The following is a 20,921-nucleotide window of genomic DNA, read 5'->3' as shown; positions in this document are numbered from 1 at the left end:
TTAAAGGACGCACACCAACTGTTCATCACATCACTGAGGGGTTGCTAGACATGCCCATGGAGCAGAATGCATACACTGCAAATTGGTCAATCAGAAGCCATTACTTATGGGATACTTAAAGCGGACCTTCAGTAATTTCTTCAACTTCCCATCTATTAAATCCTCTGCCCTCGTTTCATCTTCGGCTAGCAAAACATTTTTTTGCCTGACAGTAAATACCTTATACAGTCAACTTCCTGTTTTCTGTCTGGTAAAAAAATTCTAGGCTTATAACATGCACAGCGCTCTCTCAAGTTTGTCAGGAAGGGAGGGGGTATGAGTCATAAAAGGGCCCATGAAAGCTGCAGGGTTGCAGAGCTGGAGGTGTAAATCCCAGAAGTGAACAGGCAGCAGCTTCAGCTGCCCACAGTTAAAATGGATACAGCCAGACTCAGTGGAGGGAGATTTCTGCAGCATATTTGACAAGTACAGAATCCCAGTATATAGAAAATATGCAAAGTGGTTGGAGGGAAGCTTCAGAATGGCAAAGATGTTTTTATTACAAATCATGTGAGCAGACTGCAGTTCCTCTTTTAGCTGGGGGATTGAAGAGTGAACTCTGGCAGCCAATTACTGAGAGGTTAAATAAAAGTATATATATATTTTTTTTTACTTTAGCCCACTGTACTGGTACAGTTCCCAAGATGTACACTGAGGGTAACCTATCCTGAAACTGCCAGTGAGTCATAAGGCAATAAGCAGTCAGATACAGAAAGAATAGTCAGTCAAGGAAAGAAGCTTGAAAAAAATATAATAATTCTACAACAGAAGGGGTCAAAACTAGCAGAAAACTGACGACTTGAGTAGGCAGTGTTCTATAGGTATACTGGGGGTTGTTCCCAGCAAGGCTTTTGCCAGTGTCCAATCATCTAACCTATGGTCTAAAGCCCCATACACACTATCAGTTTTTCTGCTGAGTTTTTCCTTCAGATTTACCAAAACCATATATGAGGGCAAACTTTAGGAGTTTCCATTTGTATGCAATCAGGCCGGGCCTTGTACTACATGGTTTTGGTAAACCTGAAGGAAAAACTCAGCAGAAAAACTGATAGTGTGTATGGGGCATAAGAATCAACTCCCATGTAGTGTATGATAAAGAAAAATTAAAGTTGTTTTCTTAAAGTATTTAAATGTATTAGAGTTCATAGTATAGAGTTTCCACACATGTAGTGGAAGAAAATAAAAATAAAAAAGTGGCCGTGTGTGGCTGTCGATCAGTATATCGTGTTAAGAAGGTCTGGATTAAGAAAACAAAAATGCTTCCACAATGCAATAGCACTTCCACTTGGTTTCTGAACGGTCAACCACTACACAGCAGAGGAGGTGCTGGGAAAAGAGTAGGAAAACACCAGGTTTCAATAGTTTTTCAAGGTACAAACATTCAAGTGTATTTTTATTTTATTTATTTTTTTTAGGAGTAATTAACCTTCCCCTAAAATCAATTACATTTTGAAATATAATTTTGTTGACAGATTCAAGCTAATAGATAGAAGTGCTTACTCCTCAGCTCAAAATGAATCGATTTAAGCAGTGCACAGTGCATCTGGACTCTTTTTTTAAGCTTTTACAGCAGTTAAATATTAACTATTAAATATTAACAGGTTCCACCTGCTCTTCTCTCATACCTGTACACATCTGTTTCAATCACACATTAGTTCAATGTCACTTTATACCTAATCTGGAAATTATAATGTAAGGCCGACCAGAAAAGTTATGCTACTGAAAATGTTATCTTATCGCTTGTCAACTGGCATAATGCAAGTGCAAACAACCTTTTTTAATCCAAAAAACCTGAGATCTCCTTTGCTGTAGTAGACTACATACATGCGGCTCTGGTCATTTAGATGGCAAGAGTGCAAGCTAAATATAACCTGTACACATGCAATATGCTTTTATGTTTACTTTATTCAAAAAAGGTTTACCTTCGAGTGCAAATAGATTTTATTTCTAGCTTTCTGTAGTGGTAAAGTTTGATATTTTAGAATACTTGTGTAACACAAGCACTATAGGCCCCTGGGCCCCACTTAGTTTGCTACTTCATTCAGTCCCAAAGTCCTTGTACTCTTTACACCATTTAAAGCCAGAATGTATAACCCCCCCCCACCCCACTTTAGGCGTTTCACAACTTGTAACTTTTCTCTCTTAGGCCACTTGCACACCGAGGTACTGGCCACGTTGACGGTACACCGTTAGTTTTAATGGCGCTTTATCATCATTTTAGCTGCGCATTTCGGCCACTAGCAGGGCACTTTTAACCCGCACTAGCAGACAGAAAAGGGTTAAAAGGCGCCCACAAAGCACCGCTGCCGAATCGCTGTGGTAGCGGTGCCCATTGATTTCAATGGGGCGGTGGAGTAACAGTGTATACACCGCTCCTGCACCGCCCCAAAGATGCTGCTTGCAGGACTTTTTTCCTGTCCTACAAGCGCACCGCCCCAGTGTGAAAGGAATTTCGCTTTACACTGGGGCTACAGAAAAGGGCAGTTTAAAGGTGTTTTTCGGGCACTATTTTTTTATCACAAAAAGACTGTAAAACAACTCAGTGAGAAAGTAGTTTACACTAACATTATATATACCTTTGTTTTTGGAGAGAATGCTTTTATTTGGTAAATCTGAATGAAACAGTCTTATTATTGCCCTTTTTAACTTTGCCCAAAAAGCATCTTTTACATACTGTGCACAGCTCTAGAGGTTTACTACAAAATATAATGGACAACTCCGAGCAAAAAGTTTGTCCTTGTTGTGGGGCTGTGCAAGGTTTAAGTGTTTATTTTGTCCAGGGGAATGGTGAAAGTCTTACTCACCTGATCATCTACTCACCGGCAAACGGCGATCCCCTATGATCCAGTGGTGGATTGTTCCTGGCGTCCTTACATCCAGAGCAGGTATATGGAGTCTGCTCTGGGCTTAAAGACACCAGGACTCAAGACTGCTCAAATGCGGGGGTTGCAGGAGCTTCAAGTTTCCAGGTCTTGAGTAGGGAGGATCAGCCAAGTATATCTCCTTTCAGGGGGAGAGTTTGAGCTCGCAGAGGACATTACAAAGAGGCAGAAAAACACAGTAAAAAAGATTACTGGGCCATCAAGTAGAGCATGAGTATGGATTTTTGGAGAATAAAGGATATCGATTAGTGTAAGGCCTCATTCACATGGCCATAACACAGCCGTAAAAATTTTACCAATTAATGAAGGGAATAAAAGTTCTCACGTAATGATCAGTTTAATGTGTAAAAATTGTCCTTTTCTTTTTTCAATGGTATACATGTATAAGCATGTCCTCCAATGCAGATTTTTGAATTTTGGTTTTCTCCTCTCCCAATTGTGCATCATGTTAAAGGCATAAAATAAATGTGTGTGTAATGTGTGTGTAAATTTGAGATCAAGTCTGGTTTGTGGAGACAGAAATCAGCATGCCATTCACATTTTTTAGGTTAGTAAATCTCCAAAAATAATGACATTAAGCTTGGTTATGAGAGTATGATGCTTACAAATACCTCGAGATTAAATGGAGAGATTTTTTTCCTTGTCACTGGTTTGCTTATTTAACCACTCAAAGCTTGTTATAGGTCAGTGACGAAGTACTGAACCTAAACAGCTGGCGTGATAACCTGCATTTAACAAACAATGCATAACCGGCACTTTCAGAAGGAAGCCTGTAATGACAGTCACTCAAGTCACTGTATTTCAATACAGATTCCTCCCCCCACCCCGAGAGGAGCAGCTGCACAGAGAAAGTCAGAGTAGTCTCTAGTAGCAGGTGTCTGTTACAAGCAAACCTCAATGTATTCTAGAGCCTTTAGAAAATAGATAAGTCATTTGCCAAACAAGTATGCTTGAACATAATAAGCCTGTGTTCCCTAAGATTGCAACGGTGCTCAAAGTTCAATCTAATACCTGGTACACAATAAGTTATTTTTCATTTAACCCACAAGGCTAAATAAAAAAAAATGTGCGGAACAGCTTGTGGTACTAACTATGCTATGTTAGTGCAGCGATCTCCCTGCTGTGCTAGAGAGCGTTCTGACAGGGGGGGACCGTCCCCCTGCCAGGACACCAGTCAGTGTGCACATTCAGCCAATTTCAGCCCGTGTATACAGGCTTTAAAGCTAGCTATACACTAGTAGAAGTTTGATTTAATTTTCAGAGAACTTTCATTCGATGTTCTAATCATTAGTGGGGTCAAATCATCATGGACTGACAAGAAAATTCGAAGGAGCAGGATGGAAACATTTTCTGAAATGAATGAATTTATAAACGGTGTAAATCAGGGCTTGACAAATTAGCTTGGAATCTAGGAGCCAGCTTAAAAAGTTAGGAGCCAGGTCGGTAACGGTGATTCGGACCTGTCCCTGGCCTGACATGGAGACAAGTGAGGGGAAGATGGCAGCAGCCCCCCCCCCCCCCCCCACCTCCTGTCTCCAAGTCATTGCCCATAGCTCTTAGAGGGACATTTTTTTTTTTTTTTTCAAATTACTTTTTTTTTTATTCCATTTTAGTGTAAATATGAGATCTGAGGTCTCTCCAACCCCAGATCTCATATTCAAGAGGACCTGTCATGCTTTTTCTATTACAAGGGATTTTTACATTCCTTGTAATAAGAATAAAAGTGACACAAAACAGTGAAAAAAAAAAAAAAAGGTTAGAATAAGAAAAAAAAAAAAAAATTTAAACATTTTTTTTAAACGCGCCCTGTTCTGCCCGCATATGAAAGCGGTGTTCAAACCACACATAGGAGGTATCGCCGTGATCGGTAGAGCGAGAGCAATAATTCTAGCCCTAGACCTCCTCTAACTCAAAACATGCAACCTGTAGAATTTTTTTAAACGTCGCCTATGGAGATTTTAAAGGGTAAAAAGTTTGTCGCCATTCCATGAGCGGGTGCAATTTTGAAGCGTGGCATGTTTGGTATCAATTTACTCGGCGTAACATTATCTTTCCCAATATAAAAAAAAATTGGGCTAACTTTACTGTTGTCTTATTTTTTTATTAAATAAATTATTTTTCCCCAAAAAAAGTGCGCTTGTAAGTACGCTGCGCAAATACGGTGTGACAGACAGTATTGCAACAACCACCATTTTACTCTCTAGGGTGTTAGAATAAAAAATATATATAATGTTTAGGGGGTTCTAAATAATGGGAAGGAGATAGGCAGTTAATGAAAAACAGGCAGAGGAAGCTCCATTAGCATTGCTGGTTGTCATACCAACGGCCACCACAAGAGGGCGCCAGATTCCAGAAGGAATCATAGGGCCGCAGAAGGCCTCAAAGCCGCGGCCTCAATTACCGGCCGCCGGCGGAACGGCCCGACGCGATCACGCTGGGGGGGGTCCATGGAGACAGGATACCCCCAGCTGTGCTGCCCCAGGTCGCCATTTCTAGTCGCAAATGCAACCTGGCGCCCGGGTTTTGTCGAGCCCTGGTGTAAGTGGTTTTCATTAATTTAGGCCCCTTTCACAAAAGCGGAAAGAATTCAGCTTTTAGCTGCGGATAGATCAAGTTATCTACCGCAGCTAAACTCACTCAATGCTTTCCCATGGCCCCATTCATACACTGCATTTAGCAATGGTTTTGTGTGGTTAGAAAAAAGGACTGATTTATTGCAGCTATCTGCAGGTAATCACAGTATACTATTTTACTTGCAGATAGCGGCAACAATAAAAGAAAAACAGGAAGCGCCTAAGAAATGGCAGGAATTTTCCAACGCAGCCGCATGTGAACGCAGCTAATCGCAATATACAGCTGCAAGTGATCGCTGTGCCTGGAGTCTTGGAATTTCAAAAAAACAAAACATGCTTTTAACAGCCGCAGAACAGCCGTCTGTGTGAAAGAGACCCAAGACCCCTTTCAAGCTTGAGTGCTTTCACACTGGGACACTGCTGGCAGGACATTAAAAAAAAAAAAAAAAAAAAAAGTCCTGCAAGCAGCATCTTTGGGACAATGGAGGAGTGGTGTACACACCACTCCTGCTTATTAAAATGAATGTGCACCGCTGCTGAAGCACCCGCAAATCCCTTTATTTGGCTGCTAGTGGGGGGGTTAAAAACTGGCAACGTTATACATTTTGAAGTACTTTGGAACAGCATTTGACAAGCAATCAATTGTACTGCGAATTTTTCTTCAAATTTTTGTTACTGTGTATTCCACAAATACAAGTGATTATGATGAAACACACCAAAGATGATTGAAAAAAACTAAACAGAATCACAAAAAAAAAAAAAAAAAAAAAAAATACACTTCGGCGTGTAAATGAGGGAAGTTTAACCACTTAAAAACTAAACCTTTTTCTTACATTTATACATCTTTTCACAGAAAAAGAAAAGGTTTTTATTTAATTTTTTTTACAGGAGACTACAGAGCATTGCACTGCTGATGAGTGAATTACTGGGGCTATGCCAGGCATCTGTGTACAATGTCTGCTGCCCATACCCCTGTATGAGCTGTTTGAGAGCTATCCAAACAAAAGAACTGGCTGCTCCAGGTGGGATAGGAAGCCTAATGATATCATGGGTGCCCGTCTCTGCATACAATCAACACTGAAGAAATGGCTGCATGGCAAGATCCATCAAAATTCTTGTTTAATAAAACAAACATCTCAAGTGTTACAGTTCAAATGGTAGACATGTTTCACACTAACAGGTGCGCTTATTCATTACCTAATGAACCCCCCTCCTGTTCAGACCAATTGTCATTCAAAGTGCATCCGCACTGAAAGCTGAAAATTGCACGGTCATACAACACTGTACCCAAATTAAATTTTTAACATTTTTTCCCCCACAAATAGAGCTTTTTTTTGGTGGTATTTGATCACCTCTATGGTTTTTATTTTTTGTTAAGATTTTGTCATAAAATTTTGCCAACAGGTAATTTTTCTCCTTCATTGATGTACTCTGATGGGTGGCAATAATGGCACCGATTGCTTACACTGATAGGTGACACTGATTGCCATCACTTGTGGGCATTGATAGGTGGCAATAACAGGTGGCACTGGCAGGGGGTACCGATTGGCACAGATGAGGTGCCTGTGTTCCTTCCTCTTCGGGGCCGATGTCCCTTTAACATAAGCGATCTGCTTTTTTTTCTCCTCACGCCGTCAGCATGAGGAAAAAAATAAATAAATAAAACAATTACCAAGCTTTTGTTTACATCATGCGATCAGCTGTCATTGGCTGACAACTGATCACGTGGTAAGGGGCCGGGACCTTGCACAGGGGAGGATGTCCTATGACGGCCTCCCGGAATTGAGGTCTGCGCTGTAGCCGTCATTTGGCTATGGCCCGGACCTCATGTGGTTAAACAAGAATTTTGATGGATCTTGGAGTGCAGCCATTTCTTCAGTGGTGTTTAAGAGCTGTAGGCACTGAATGGACCACATGCTGATGAGCATGCTCACAGTCCATTGAGACCTACAAGCCATCTGCTGTGGTGGAAAACAGGACCTGTAGTTTTCTTAGTCACAGATTCCCAGACCAATTTTCAGCTTTCAGCACTGTCACTCTTTGAATGACAATTGCGCAGTCATGCTACACTGTACCCATATGACATTTTTATCATTTTTTTCACTCATATAGAGGTTTTTTTTGGTGGTATTTAAATCACTACAGAGGGTTTTTGTTTGCTAAACAAAAAAAAGACCAAAAAAATTAAAAAGTTCATAGTTTGTTATAAAATTTTGCAAATGGGTATTTTTTCTCCTTTACTGATGAGTGCTGATGAGGCTGCACTGATGGGCACTGGTAAATGACAATGATAGGTAGCACTGATGAGGTATGCACGATGGCAGATTGGCAGCACTGATAGGCACAGATTGGTAGTACTGATATGCACTGGCAGGTGGAACTGGTGGGCACCTATAGCAGCAGTGGCTCTCCGTGTGCAGGACCGATGTCCTGTTTGAGATGGTAATCTGCCTTTTTTTTCTCCTCATGCTTTTAGCATGAGGAAAAAATAAAAGTTTACTGGCCCTATGTACATCACAGCTGATCACGTGGTAAGGGGCTGGGATTGGACCGTTGATCACAGAGCGATCTCCTGGACTCGCTGATCAGAGAGCCGCAACACAGGGAAGGCACCACATGCAGGGGAGGATGTACATGGATGCCTTCCCGGCAATTTAGGTGTCTTTTGGCTAAATTGCTGGGAGCAAGAGGTTAAAGGTAACGTAAAATAATTTCAACATAATGAATGTATTGAGGGCAGGGCTTTTGAGCCAGCAGGTGTAGTTTTCCCACTTTCTGGCTTGATGACACACATCATAACCCAAGCATTTCCTATTGGCCCTGTCAAACAACTCCTGTAGTCCTACATACTAAAAGGCAGTGCGTCATTACTCTTCACATGTTTCTTTGCTCCAATGTCAGTACTGCATGCAGGAAAACAGTTCCTAGACAGTGCTGCATGTCCAAAGGTGAGGCTGTACAAGGGCTGTACAAGTGTGCCTACATGGCAATTCTGAAACATGGGAAGATGATGAAGAGGTGGTCACACAAGCAATGCTTTCATCATAAGTTATTTGCCCATTTTTTGGTCATCAGAACCCACTGAGGGTAAGTGTACTCCAAATGTATACTTTAAATGAAACCGATTTAGGTTTCCTTTTGAGTTGGTGAGGAAAATGTACATGCTAGATTTCGTTTTTGGCTGTATGCACTAGCTTTGCTTTTTATACTTTTAGGTTTTATTTGCAATACATACCCCAACAAAAAAAGAAAATTAGGTAGACACATTTCTTCCGGGATTAAAGCACTTACCTCCTTGTTCAATATCAGAGTCTGTTAGGTGTGTGAGAGAAAAACTTGCAATATTTGCTGGTGAAATAGAAAATCTGGAGTAAGAGGACGCATTTGTCCAGTTTTCATCAGAAGTTCTAGATGGAGGTGGAGGTGAAAAGTATTTAGAAGGGTTAACCGATAGCTTGGAACCGATCAGGTTTGCTGCTGGTTTGTTCAAGAATGAGGGATCAGGAGATGGGAAGTCATCCTCCCATTCAAACGCACCACCTACAAAAAGTGTGAAAATACATTTATTAGGCATAGAATATAAACAGACCTTCTCAGATATATTTTTTTATGTCAAGTAAATACAAGCTAAGTAATGTGTGAGCAACACTTACAAGTACATTATACATGCCAAAAACTTCAGTACTGCCCCAACCACCACCTTTATATTCTTATCAAAATGGCCAGGCCTATCATTCAGGGTCAGAATATGATGATTCACATTTAAAATCAATAAGGCTGAGTGGGACTCCGCCCTCATGGCAGGGCTGCATTAATTCACAGAAATCTGTGAATAAACTACAAGTCCCATCTTCCACTGCAACAGATGGACTTGTAATTCTCAATGGGCTACAATTATGGTAATCAACACTCTTCACCCACAAAACCTCCTCTAGCTCGCCAACTGACACCCTGTACAGAGGTATGAGCAAAAAGTTGAAGGAAGTAAATATCTGCAGGAGCAGAACATTGTATCCACAATCCACTGATTGCTAGGCAATGCTCTGCAGGCTCCTGTGGAAAAAGTGCTAAATGCACTTTTTTTTTTCCTTACAAACATATGTGCATTTATTTTTTCTTAACGGTGAACCTAGTCTTTAAGCATTAGACCAAACAATAGGGGGCATATAGAATCTAGGAAATATATTTCAACACAACATATCTACAGTGTTTTGGTAGTTTTTTTTACATTCAAGTAAATATTTGCAAGGCTCTAGTGACCTCAGAGATTTTGCCTTAAGAAAACACATTTGCATAGGTTCCTACCAAACGTTTTACCTTTGTGGAAAAGGACTTTTCCAAAATATGTGTTGCTCCCAACACCCAAATGAAACCAACAGCTGTACTTAAAGCTCTGAAGCCTGTCAGCCCGAGGACCCGTTCACATGGGCGTATCTAAGTGTACACCCATGTGAGGACAGTTTGCCCACACTGGATGCACAGGCGTTACATGTCAAATGAGACATCAGTGTGGGCGTCTCTCCTTCAGATCACACCATCTGGATTCAGGGACATGCACCCATATGGATGTCAAATTGGGACCAGCAGAGTTTGTACATTTGCAATATTTTTTTTTTAACAGAGCCTAGGGAATAAAATAGTGGTTGTTGCAATTTTTTTTATTTGCGCAGCAACTTTTTTATACAATGTGAAAGATGACATTATCCCGAACAAATAGATACCCAACATGCCAAACTTCGGTACGTAAAAACATCCATAGGCTACGCTTTAAAAACTTTTACTGTTTACCAATTTAGATTTTAAAAATGCAAACATCCCTTGTAATAGGAATGGGGCATGACAGGTCTTCTTTACGCAGAGATTTAGGGTCTATAAGTCCCCAGATCTCTCCTCTATGCTGAAAAGTCTTGAGGAAAAAATAAAAAAAATCAATCTCAGGTTTCCCACCAAAAAAAAACGGCAAAGTTTACATCTGCAGGTGCCGGAGTTCTCATGATGTCACTTCCAGCATCTGAGGGTCATAGAGATGGCCGGGGACCATCTGATCCGCTGTCAGCTCTATGGTAAACTGCCGACAGTGAATTCATTTTTTGGTGAGCCGGGAGAAACATCAGAGGCTAAAGAGCCATTATGATGGCTTACTTTGCATGGAATTGGCTGCTGGGAAAAAAAAAAAAAAAAGGATATCAGAATGATGCCTGCAGGCACCAGATATCTCCACTCAAAGTCCAGAATGCCGTATAGTGGTTAAAGGACACAGGTGGCAAACTGGATCAAGACCTGTGATCGAATTTTAAAGGCAAGCTGAAACAGCAGTTACCAGGAGGTGGTTTGAATCGAATTTGTAATTCTGGCTGTATTTAAAAAAACAAAAACAAAACAATGAGTCATTAATACAATCATTTCCATCAACTAGGAATTGCCCATTTAATCTCCTGCCCCCCCCCCCCCCACAAATTTCTATTTTTCATTTCGATTAGTCTTCTTTTTGAGTTATCTTTTTAGGAAAAATCTAAACAAAAAGCCCCTAAAAAAAAATAAAAAAAAAATAAAAAAAAAAAACACACACACTGAAGTATATGACTATTTTATCCAAAATATAATGTGTAATGCCAAAATTGTATCCACTGCCTCTATACTGTGAGCCTAACATGTCCTATATATTTTTATTTTTTACAAATGTTCCCAGCAGAAGCAGCAGCCAAGCTTTTGCCTGGTCAGTAAATTAATTGATATGAGTCAAACAAGTTATTAAAGCACCATAAATATCCCATACCCTCTTCATCAGTCGAGCTCTCAGAGTTTGTGAACCGTGATCCTGCAGCGGATGGGGAAGTTTGACTGTGGTTGGACACTGGACTACTAGAGTCCACAGCTCGAGATCCCAGATCTTTGGTTGGCGTTTCCTACAAAAGCAAAACAAAGATAACTGACACACCAAGAGTAAAGCTGCTTAATTATACTTTAACGTACAATAAACCCCTTGCGGTTGCCAATCGTTCCGAAGCAGCCATCAAGGATTGCTAAAACCAGTCTAGGTGATTTTGCAGCTATGAAACCTGCACTGCAATCAGCGTACTAGTGAAAGGCAACTATATATTGCAAAAATAGAACATATATATGGTGATATATGCATCAGTGTATAAATGGTGACAACATAAGATGAATGTGGTAATTGATTTACTCCAAGCGGACTTTGGTTACAGTGGTTATGTGCGATTCTCTTTGGCTATACAGGTCAGTCTTTACTTGTGGTATACAAGTGAAAAACTTCTCTATCATATTTGTGCATCTGGCAAATATAATTGTACTTTTTGAAAGCTCAACATAACATTTAGGGTCCTTTCACACGGGGCGGATCAGTTCTGATCCGCCCCGTGGATATCCGTTTGCTCAGCGGGGATCACTCCGTCGATCCCCGCTGAGCAGGGAGATGACAGGTCCGTCTCTGCACACTGCGCAGGGACAGACCTGTCACAGCGCCGCTCTCCCCTATGGGAGATCCGATGACGACGGACCGCAGTGCCCATCGTCACCCGATCCGATGATGGATGGAAAAATAGCTTTTTCCTCCGTTACACTTTTTCGGATCGGAGCGGGTCGGATGTCAGCGGACATGTCATGATTGACAGATGAAACAAATTATACAACACATGTTTTATCTGCAGTCCTCTTTTCTACAGCCGGCCAAAGTGCAGAATTTATACAGCTTGTCTGAGCTTTTGTATAAATACAGCTGTTCTGTGAAGCCCTCAGGTTTGTTAAAGAACCTTAGTAAACAAACAGCACCAGGAAGGCCAAGGAACATACCAGACAGGTCAGGGATAAAGTTGGAGAAGTTTAACCACTTCTGGACCACCCACCACGGATTTACATCATTACTTTGATGTTAAATACCGTTATGGCAGCAAATAGCTGCCATAACCCAGGTATTTGCTTCAATGGTGGGCGGTCCTCTTTATGATAAAAGTGGTCTCCATAGCGGATTCGCAGCGAGATAACTTAGCGGCAGGAGAGGTCGTCTCCACCACTTACCGGATCCATCGGTAGTGGGGAGATGATCCGATCCTTTCCCCTGATAGGTATGAAGTCTGGGGAGGGAATGACGACCCCCACTCAACTATGCCATTGGATGATGGGAGCGACATGAAACGTCACTTCTGCACAATGGCCATAAAGAAGGGACAATTTTTTTTTTGCTTTTAAGTGTAAATGTGAGATCTGAGGCCTTTTTGACCCCAGATCTCACAGTAAAGAGGTCCTGTCATTTTTCTTCTATTACAAGGGATGTTTACAAAAAAATAAACTTACTAACTTTACGGTGTTCTTATTTAATTTAAAAAAATGTAGTTTAAAAGAAAAAAAAAAAAAAAAAAGTTATCAAGACCGCTGCGCAAATATGGTGTGACAGTATTGCAAAGACCACCATTTTATTCTCTATGGTGTCTGAAAAATAATATATAATGTTTCAAGTAAAAATACTGATTTTAACTTTACTTCAAGTGTAAAAAATAGGCTTGGTCCTTAAGTGGTTAAAGCAGGGTAAGGTTATAAAAAAGTATCCAAAGGCTTTGAACATCTCACGGAGCACCGTTTAATCCATCATCCGAAAATGGAAAGAGTATGGCACAACTGTAAACCTACCAAGACATGGCCGTCCATCTGAACTGGGCAAGGAGCGCATTAGTCAGAGAAGCAGCCAAGAGGCCCATGGTAACTCTGGAGAAGCTAAAGAGATCCACCGCACATCACCCAGAACACACCGTGAAACATGGTGGTGGCAGCATCATGCTATGGGGATGCTTTTCTTCAGCAGGGACAGGGAAGCTGGCCAAAGTTGATGGGAAGATGGATGGAGCCAAATACAGGGCAATCTTAGAAGAAAACCTTAGAAGAGACTTGACTGGGGCGGAGGTTCACCTTCTAGCAGGACAACGACCCTAAACTAGCAGCCGGAGCTTCAATGGAATGGTTTAGACCAGGGATATGCAATTAGCAGACCTCCAGCTGTTGCAAAACTACAAGTACCATCATGCCTCTGGGCATCATGCTTGTGGCTGGCAGAATTTGGCTATGCCTCATGGGACTTGGTTCCATAGTTCTGTAGTTCTGTAACAGCTGGAGGTCTGCTAATTGCATATCCCTGGTTTGACTCAAAGCATATTCGTGTGCTAGAATGCTGAAAGAGCTTGCACTATTTTGCAAGGAAGAATGGGCAAAAATGTCACTTTCTAGATGTGCAAAGCTGGTAGAGACATACCCAAAAAGACTTGCAGCTGTAAATGCAGCGAAAGGTGGTTCTACAAAGTATTGACTCCAGGGGGCAGAATACAAAACGCACACCACACTTTTCCGATATTTGTAATAAATTTGGAAATCCATTTATCATCTTCCTTCAACCATAATTATGTGCCACTGTGTGTTGGTGCATCATATAAAATCCCAGTAAAATAAATTTACGTTTTGGTTTGCAACATGACAAAATTTGGAAAATTTTAAGGGGTTTGAATACTTTTTCAGGGCACTGTATATGTATATATACACACACACACACATGCATTCGGTGAGTGGAAATGAGCTGAGGGCGAGTGTGGAGCAGGGGTGGACTAGGCCGACAGTTTCCTGGCTGATTGTGGTGTGGCCTTTTTTACAGTGCATCACCCCCCCCCCCCCCAACTGCCTCCCTGCCCCCCGGGTTGCTCTGATGCCCTGTAAAAAAAAAGTCTGCACTGCTTCTGATAGGAGGATTGCTGGCCGGATCACACACAGCGGGGATGACAGGCACTGAGGCACTGATGAGGTTGCACTGAAGGGCACTTATGAGGTGGCAACTAAGGACACTGATAAGCTGCACTGATGGCCACTTATGAGGCAGCATGATATGCTGCACTGGTGGGAACCGATATGCTGCACTGATGAGCAATAATGGGTACAGATATACTGCACTGATGGCCACTCATGAGGCTGCTCTGATAGGCACTGATATGCTTTATGCCAATACTGTTAAAGCTGTTAATATTTATTTTTGAAACTTAATTGTGTATAAAACATTTAACTGTGTAATTGCATGAGATCATTTTACAAGGGGTGGAATTAGGGGCCAGGGAGGGTAGAGGTTGGGTGGGGCAACTGGTGGCAAGTAACAATTAAGACCTGGCTAGTAGCTCAGGACTTGACATTTTGAGCCTATTATTATTATATAGGGAAGCACAGTAGTATAGTGGTTAGCACTTTCACATAGCAGCGAAAAGGGTCGCTACTTTAAATCCTGATCACAACACCATCTGCCTGGAGTTTGCATGTTCTCCCTGTGCCTGCGTGGGTTTCCTCCGGGTACACCGGTTTTCTCGCACGCTAAAGACATTATGGTAGGTTAATCGGATCCTGTCTAAATTGGCCCTAGTATGTATGAATGTATGTTAGGGACCTTAGGTTGTAAGCTCCTTGAGGGCAGGGACTGATGTGAATGTACAATATATATGTAAAGCGCTGTGTAAATATATAGCGCTATACAAGTAACTTAAATAAATATATATAAAAACACACACACACACTTTGTAGTATGCAATTTTACATATTTGCTAGCCTACACTTACTTGATCAAACAAATAGATGGTAACATCATCGAAAAAGCTCACTGCCTTTTTGCTCTTTTCTTTCCCAAACAATCTGTATGAAGCAGGCCTGTGTGGTTTCATTAAACTTTTTAAGTTTTTCCAATCATCTGTTTCCATGTGAACAACAGGGACTGGGTGGACAGTGTCATCCTCGCTGTCTGAGCTGAAACTATGAAGTGTGAAAGCTCTTATATCATCATCTGAATCATCACTGTTTTCATCCTCTTCATCTGCATCCATGCCATCTTCTGACAAATCAAGGAGACCAGCAGCATCCAACTTCCCTAAGTATTTGCCTTCCATATCCGGCTCTTTTAATTTCTGTCCTTCGCTATGGCTCAAAAAAGGTATACCTTTGATCGAGTTCATTGAACAGAAAACCTCAGATGGTCCAAATGGATTTACAATTTCCTCATCCTGTTCTGATATGCTGTCATCAGCAGTGCCTTCGCTGATGGAAGTATGTGTAGTCTGCTTCGCACTTTCAGAACTCAGTGACAATTGTTCAGCCCATTCTCCTGGAATAAGCACCCTTCTAGAGCCACTGCTTTTATATGTATTTTCCGTTTCTTCTGAAGTGTGAGAAATACTCGCATTTCTCATATCAGAAGCCTGATTCAACAAAATGTCTGGCTTCTTTTCTGGCTCAGAATCATTGTCAGAAAAATAAGCAGAGTCACGGTAAGAGTTATGAGCACCATTAGCAGAATTATGTGCTTTAACATCAAGGTCTCCCTCATTTAATTCAAAATTGTTTGGCCCAACTTCTGATATTATAATAACAGGTGCTGTAATGGAAGAGGTCTCAGAATCTGTTAAAGTATGGCTTGATGGACCATTCACATGCGAGGTCCACTCAGGAGACTCAAGGTTCTCAGTCTCATATCCACTATCAGCCGGTTTATCAGATGGCACAAACTTGTTTGATTCCTCAGTCTCTAATATATTCTGAACATCCAAAGAATCCAGGGAATCTGGTGTTCCTATAGATGGTACTAAAGACTGTGTACAGTTTGATATGGTATCATCTAACAAGCTGTCCTGACTGGTGGAGTCTGATGAAGCAGTAGATTTTACTCGGTTTAAAATACATTCTCCATTGACATGCTTTGCTGACTTGTCACTATCTAAAATAGCTAACCTGTCATCAAATCCAGAATGCATCTGCTCGTTACAAACATTTTCGTGAGCCACAACATCATGGTTATGATTAATAGATACATTAAGTCCTAGAATTTCCTCATTCGTTGCATCAGAAAGTCTTGAATCAAAAGTAATACCTTTTATGTCTTCATCATTTTTGTTATTTTTTATATTGTACACAGGCATGCTTCCAAGTTTTTCTGCATGCAGATCAGGGTCTATGGAAAAATCTGTGAACAAATCAAAGTCAGCAGGCTTCAATTGTTCTACCAGTGGTAAATGTGTCAAGTCCTCTGGTTTTGAGGTTTCCTCAAGCTCCGTCCCCTGTTCCCCTGAGATATTAAGAAAGGAAGCATCAAGCTCTGCCAACATGAGCTCAATGTCCAAACTTCTAGTGTTTTCAAAAATGTTATTTGAATCCAGGTTGCTCTGCAATGGCTTTGAAGGATCTAAAATAGGATCCTTGGAAAACAGACTATCTGACAACATGTTCTTCTCTTTTAAGAATAAAAAATTGTCAGAAAGTTCATTGAAATCTTCAAACCCCAGATTTGACTCTGGCATACTTTTTAATATGGCAGCATCAAGGTCAAAAATATTTTTACTGTCATCAGAGAAATCAATCTTTGAACAAAGTGTAGGAGAACGGCGGTTAGCTTGGCCTCGGTTTTGATTGGTTAAGTCACAAAGGGGCACTTCATTATGGATCTTTTCCGAGAGGCCAACACTGCTGGATGGTTCAGTGAATGGCAATGCAGCACGAGCGGATACATCCAGGTAATCTGAAATGCCCATTTGCTCAGACCTAGACAAGTTACTTTCATTTTTACTTAAGCCTGATGAATGAAGTTCACTCAGGGCAATAAACTGTATATCTTCACCTTTCCTTTCTCTGCGATTGCTATGGTGCTCAAAGTCCAAGCGGCTTTCACCTTGCTCCTCCAACTGAATGTAATATTCATTGGATACAGAAACATTATGGGCATCAAATACTGGTACAACTTCAGGGACTACAATTGTCTCTTCTCGGATAGACTGTTCTTGTTTATCTTGTCCAAGGTCAGAGATTGATTTCTGAAAAACATCTACAGGCACAGGAAAAAATATGCTATTATATTTCACTGTGGTGTCAGAGTCAGCATGACTATGTTCTTCAAAATGATCTTCTTTAGCTGCCTCCCATACATATTCAAAACTGAGCCCCTGACTAGTCTCTGTTACAGTAAGAACTTCATCCAATTCACGGCCCAGTTCATCACCAGTGAAGTGATCCAAGATTGGAAATGCCAGATTGTTTGCGGCGGCCTGCCGATTGCTAGTATTTGGTTTAAGAGAATTCCAACGCTGTTCAAAATCTGTTTCTGTCTCCTTTTGACTTTGCATGCGGAGGTATGTCAGCAGTCTGTGCACTTCTTCTGCAGTCAGGCGCTGGTCAGGAGGTAGCCAACAAAACTGCAAAACTTCATACCTGTAACATAATGGAAAAAAAAAAAAAGTGTACTGTGACAACAGCCTTCTGGAATTGCTTACAAATAAAATTACATTTGTTAAAATTGGAGCAAATTATGTTCAAATTAATTCAAACGTTTTCCATTCTATTCACCAAAATGACTCACTTTGATACAAAACTTGAGAACAATAGACTGTTTAAGAATTGTTATGGCAGGACTAGGCTAGCTACTGCAATAACTGAGCAACATTAGCACAACTTTTAAACAAAAGAAGGCACTAAAAGGAGCTCCTTATTTGTAGGGATTCTCACGTTTTGAAAAATCATAGTGCGTTCAGGATAAGCTGGGGTTGTTGATACAAGTTTAGCTGCGTCTAGTGCAGAAGCCAACTAGATCTATACTGTCAAGCCATCCAATGGCTGGTGTCATAACTAATCACATGTGCAGCGTCATGGCAGTTGTAGATTAAACAGAGGCAAAGATGGCAACTTCCTTGCCTGAAAACAATAGGGAGGTTTACTTGCACTTTAAGTGCTGCAAAAATGCATTCCCTGTTTATACATCAGAATTAAATAGCAGCTAAAGCAGCAAACTATGGATTTAGTGATCAGCTGGCAGACCCCTGGATACAAGACCTGCATGTGTATGGGCAATTAAAGGAGAGAATCTTGCACAAAATGCATACAGTTGGCAAAATAAACTTGTTTAGAGAGGAGACAGTAATGCTAGCAAATGTTTGGTTAAAGAGGGGGGGGGGGGGGGTTTGTGATGCTCCTATATAATTTGTAATTAAAGCAGAGTTCCACCCAAAAGTGTAACTTCCACTCATTTGTCGCCCCCGTGCCACATTTGGCACATTTCAGGGGGGAGCGGATACCTGTCTTTGACAAGCATCCTATCCCACTTCCGGGAGTCCAGGCCGTGGAGTGTTAAGCCAGTGGCTCGGCTCCCTCCTTGGTCAGTAGGAGAGCGCAGCGGCGTCTCTTGCATGCGCAGTAGGGATCAGGCGTGAAGCAGTAATAATCCACTACCGGGTTCTTTTATCGGCAATGGCGGCACCCGTCAGCTGATGGAAACATTAGCTGCGGTGCCAACATTGCTGGACTCCAGGACAGGTAAGTGTTCTATTAAGTCATCAGCTGCAGTATTTCTACTGGCTGGCTTTTCATATTTGCAGGGGTGGGCAGACCTCTTAAACTCACCTGTATCAATTAGCAGGTGCTGACAATATAGAAATCACACTGGCAACCAGTTAAAATGGTGAAAAATTAACTAAACCTTTCTGTTATGTGTCCACACAGAGCATGGAGATGATAAAGAAAAGCAAAGAATCGTCTGAGGATTTGAGAACAAGCTGGAAAAGCATGGACAATCTTAAGGTTTCCCCACTTTGTGTGTCATACCAATACAAACAAATTAAACATAAGAATGTCTAAACATTTGTAATTGCAACAATTTTCTGGGCAAAGTGGTGCATTATCTGTCAGAAATGTCGGGGTGCCAACATTTTTGACCATGACTGTAGGTTATCTGCCTTCCGAAAATGCTAGTTCATTGGCGGTCACTGATTTAATGGCTTCAGCAGTTCCCTATTCATTAAATCAGAAGTGCTGAAAACACCTGCTTACACTACTCATATGCTGTTCTTTGAGAATAAAAAATATATATATATATATATATACATACACACACACAGACACATATACATACATATACACACACACACACATATATATATATATATATATATATATATATATATATATATACACATATACACACACACACACACACACACACACATATACATATATATATACACACACACACACACAACTGCCGCTGTCTGTAGGAGAATGCACATGTACTGGACAGTGCACACGTGTGAGGTGGATTAAAAACATGTATTGGGCAGTCCTGTTCATACAGAGGCATACACTGATGTACAACCATCCTTGGACATCCATCAACCCAAACCATAGCATTATAACATTACCATCTGTCTGCATATGGCTGTTCTAGTTGAGGTTTTGGAAGTTTAACTTCTCTTTCTTTTATCACATGGGTTATAACATCCAAGTCAGAAAGCTCTGCATAAGGAGTAGCAGAATTGTCAAAAAGTTCCCAGAGCGTGACACCAAGCGACCTAGGGAAAAAAGTAGGGCATCAGTTAGGTATATTTAGGTATGCTTTAATTATAACCTAATCTATGCACTCTTGCCAAGATGCTCAATTTCAGATAATGTTTTAGTGCTTAAAGTGGTTGTAAACCTCTGACAAAGGAAAAAAAAATAAAATAAATAAAAAATAAATAAATAAAAAAACATTGCATAGCCTTCTTATAGTGTGTACTTCCCTCGATCCAAAGCAGAGTGATTTCTGTTGGCTGCCTAGTTCATATGCTATCTACACAAGTCCCTGCTGGCAGGCTTTACAAACAAACAAGGGTAATGGGGAAGGGAGCTTCAGCACATAGCCTGTGATTGACAGCCTCAGCTGCGTTTTTCCCTTTGTGCTGTGTAAATGGGGTGGGTGTCTCCATTCTCTTCACTCAAGTCTCAGATTACACTCTGCTCTCCTTTCCAAGCTATGCAAAGTGCGGCATCAGATCCACACCCCCTGCTTTCTGTAGCTCAAAAATGCTGTGTAAAATGCGTGCTTTAGGTGGCTGTAGAGAAGAGATGGCTGCAAATAATCAGGTGAAACAGAGGATAGAATGATAGAAAGGAAGGACTCCCACTATACCACTATCCAATAATTGTACAAAAGGATTGAAACGAATTATAAAAACCTTTGATCAAAAAAAGCCGATTTTGTAGGCATAACAAGACAGAAAATAAAACATGATGCCTTTATTACATATAATAAAATACATTGGAACAGACAAGAACACCCTTTATTCACAAGGTTAACATTTACCCAATTAAAGAACATGAAAAAGAAGGATCTAAAATATATAATATAGCACAAAAAAAAAAATGTATAAAAAGGTATCAGTGGATAGTATCCATAGACTTTTCCGTGCCTCCTTGTCAACCTGTTTCACAACTAATATCTTCCTCAGGACATACTGGGTAGATTCTAATACAATATTAAAATACAAGAAAAGAGAAACACATTCACAATATTGTAATGTATATATCACATATTTAAGCAATGTATATTAATCTTAGAAAATACATATAACATACCAACATAAAACCATATTCTTGCCTG

At 40.8% G+C, this 20,921-nt stretch overlaps 1 protein-coding gene across 1 annotated transcript in view; it reads right to left on the bottom strand.

Moving 5' to 3' along the window:
- LMTK2 (lemur tyrosine kinase 2) overlaps positions 1-20,921 on the bottom strand; it is a 147,231-nt gene that overhangs the window by 8,334 nt on the left and 117,976 nt on the right. Inside the window, exons 10-13 of the mRNA XM_077449038.1 lie at positions 19,702-19,851; positions 15,091-17,722; positions 11,271-11,400; positions 8,786-9,034 (exon numbers count right to left, since the gene is read on the bottom strand). Coding sequence (XP_077305164.1) covers positions 8,786-9,034; positions 11,271-11,400; positions 15,091-17,722; positions 19,702-19,851 — 3,161 coding nt within the window. The remainder of the gene's footprint in view (positions 1-8,785; positions 9,035-11,270; positions 11,401-15,090; positions 17,723-19,701; positions 19,852-20,921) is intronic.

This window comes from Lithobates pipiens, unplaced genomic scaffold (assembly GCF_037356315.1).
Source record: "Lithobates pipiens isolate NorthernLeopardFrog02 unplaced genomic scaffold, aLitPip1_a1.2 Scaffold_22, whole genome shotgun sequence".
Classification (NCBI taxonomy): domain Eukaryota; kingdom Metazoa; phylum Chordata; class Amphibia; order Anura; family Ranidae; genus Lithobates; species Lithobates pipiens.
This window is presented reverse-complemented; position numbering and strand designations above follow the sequence as displayed.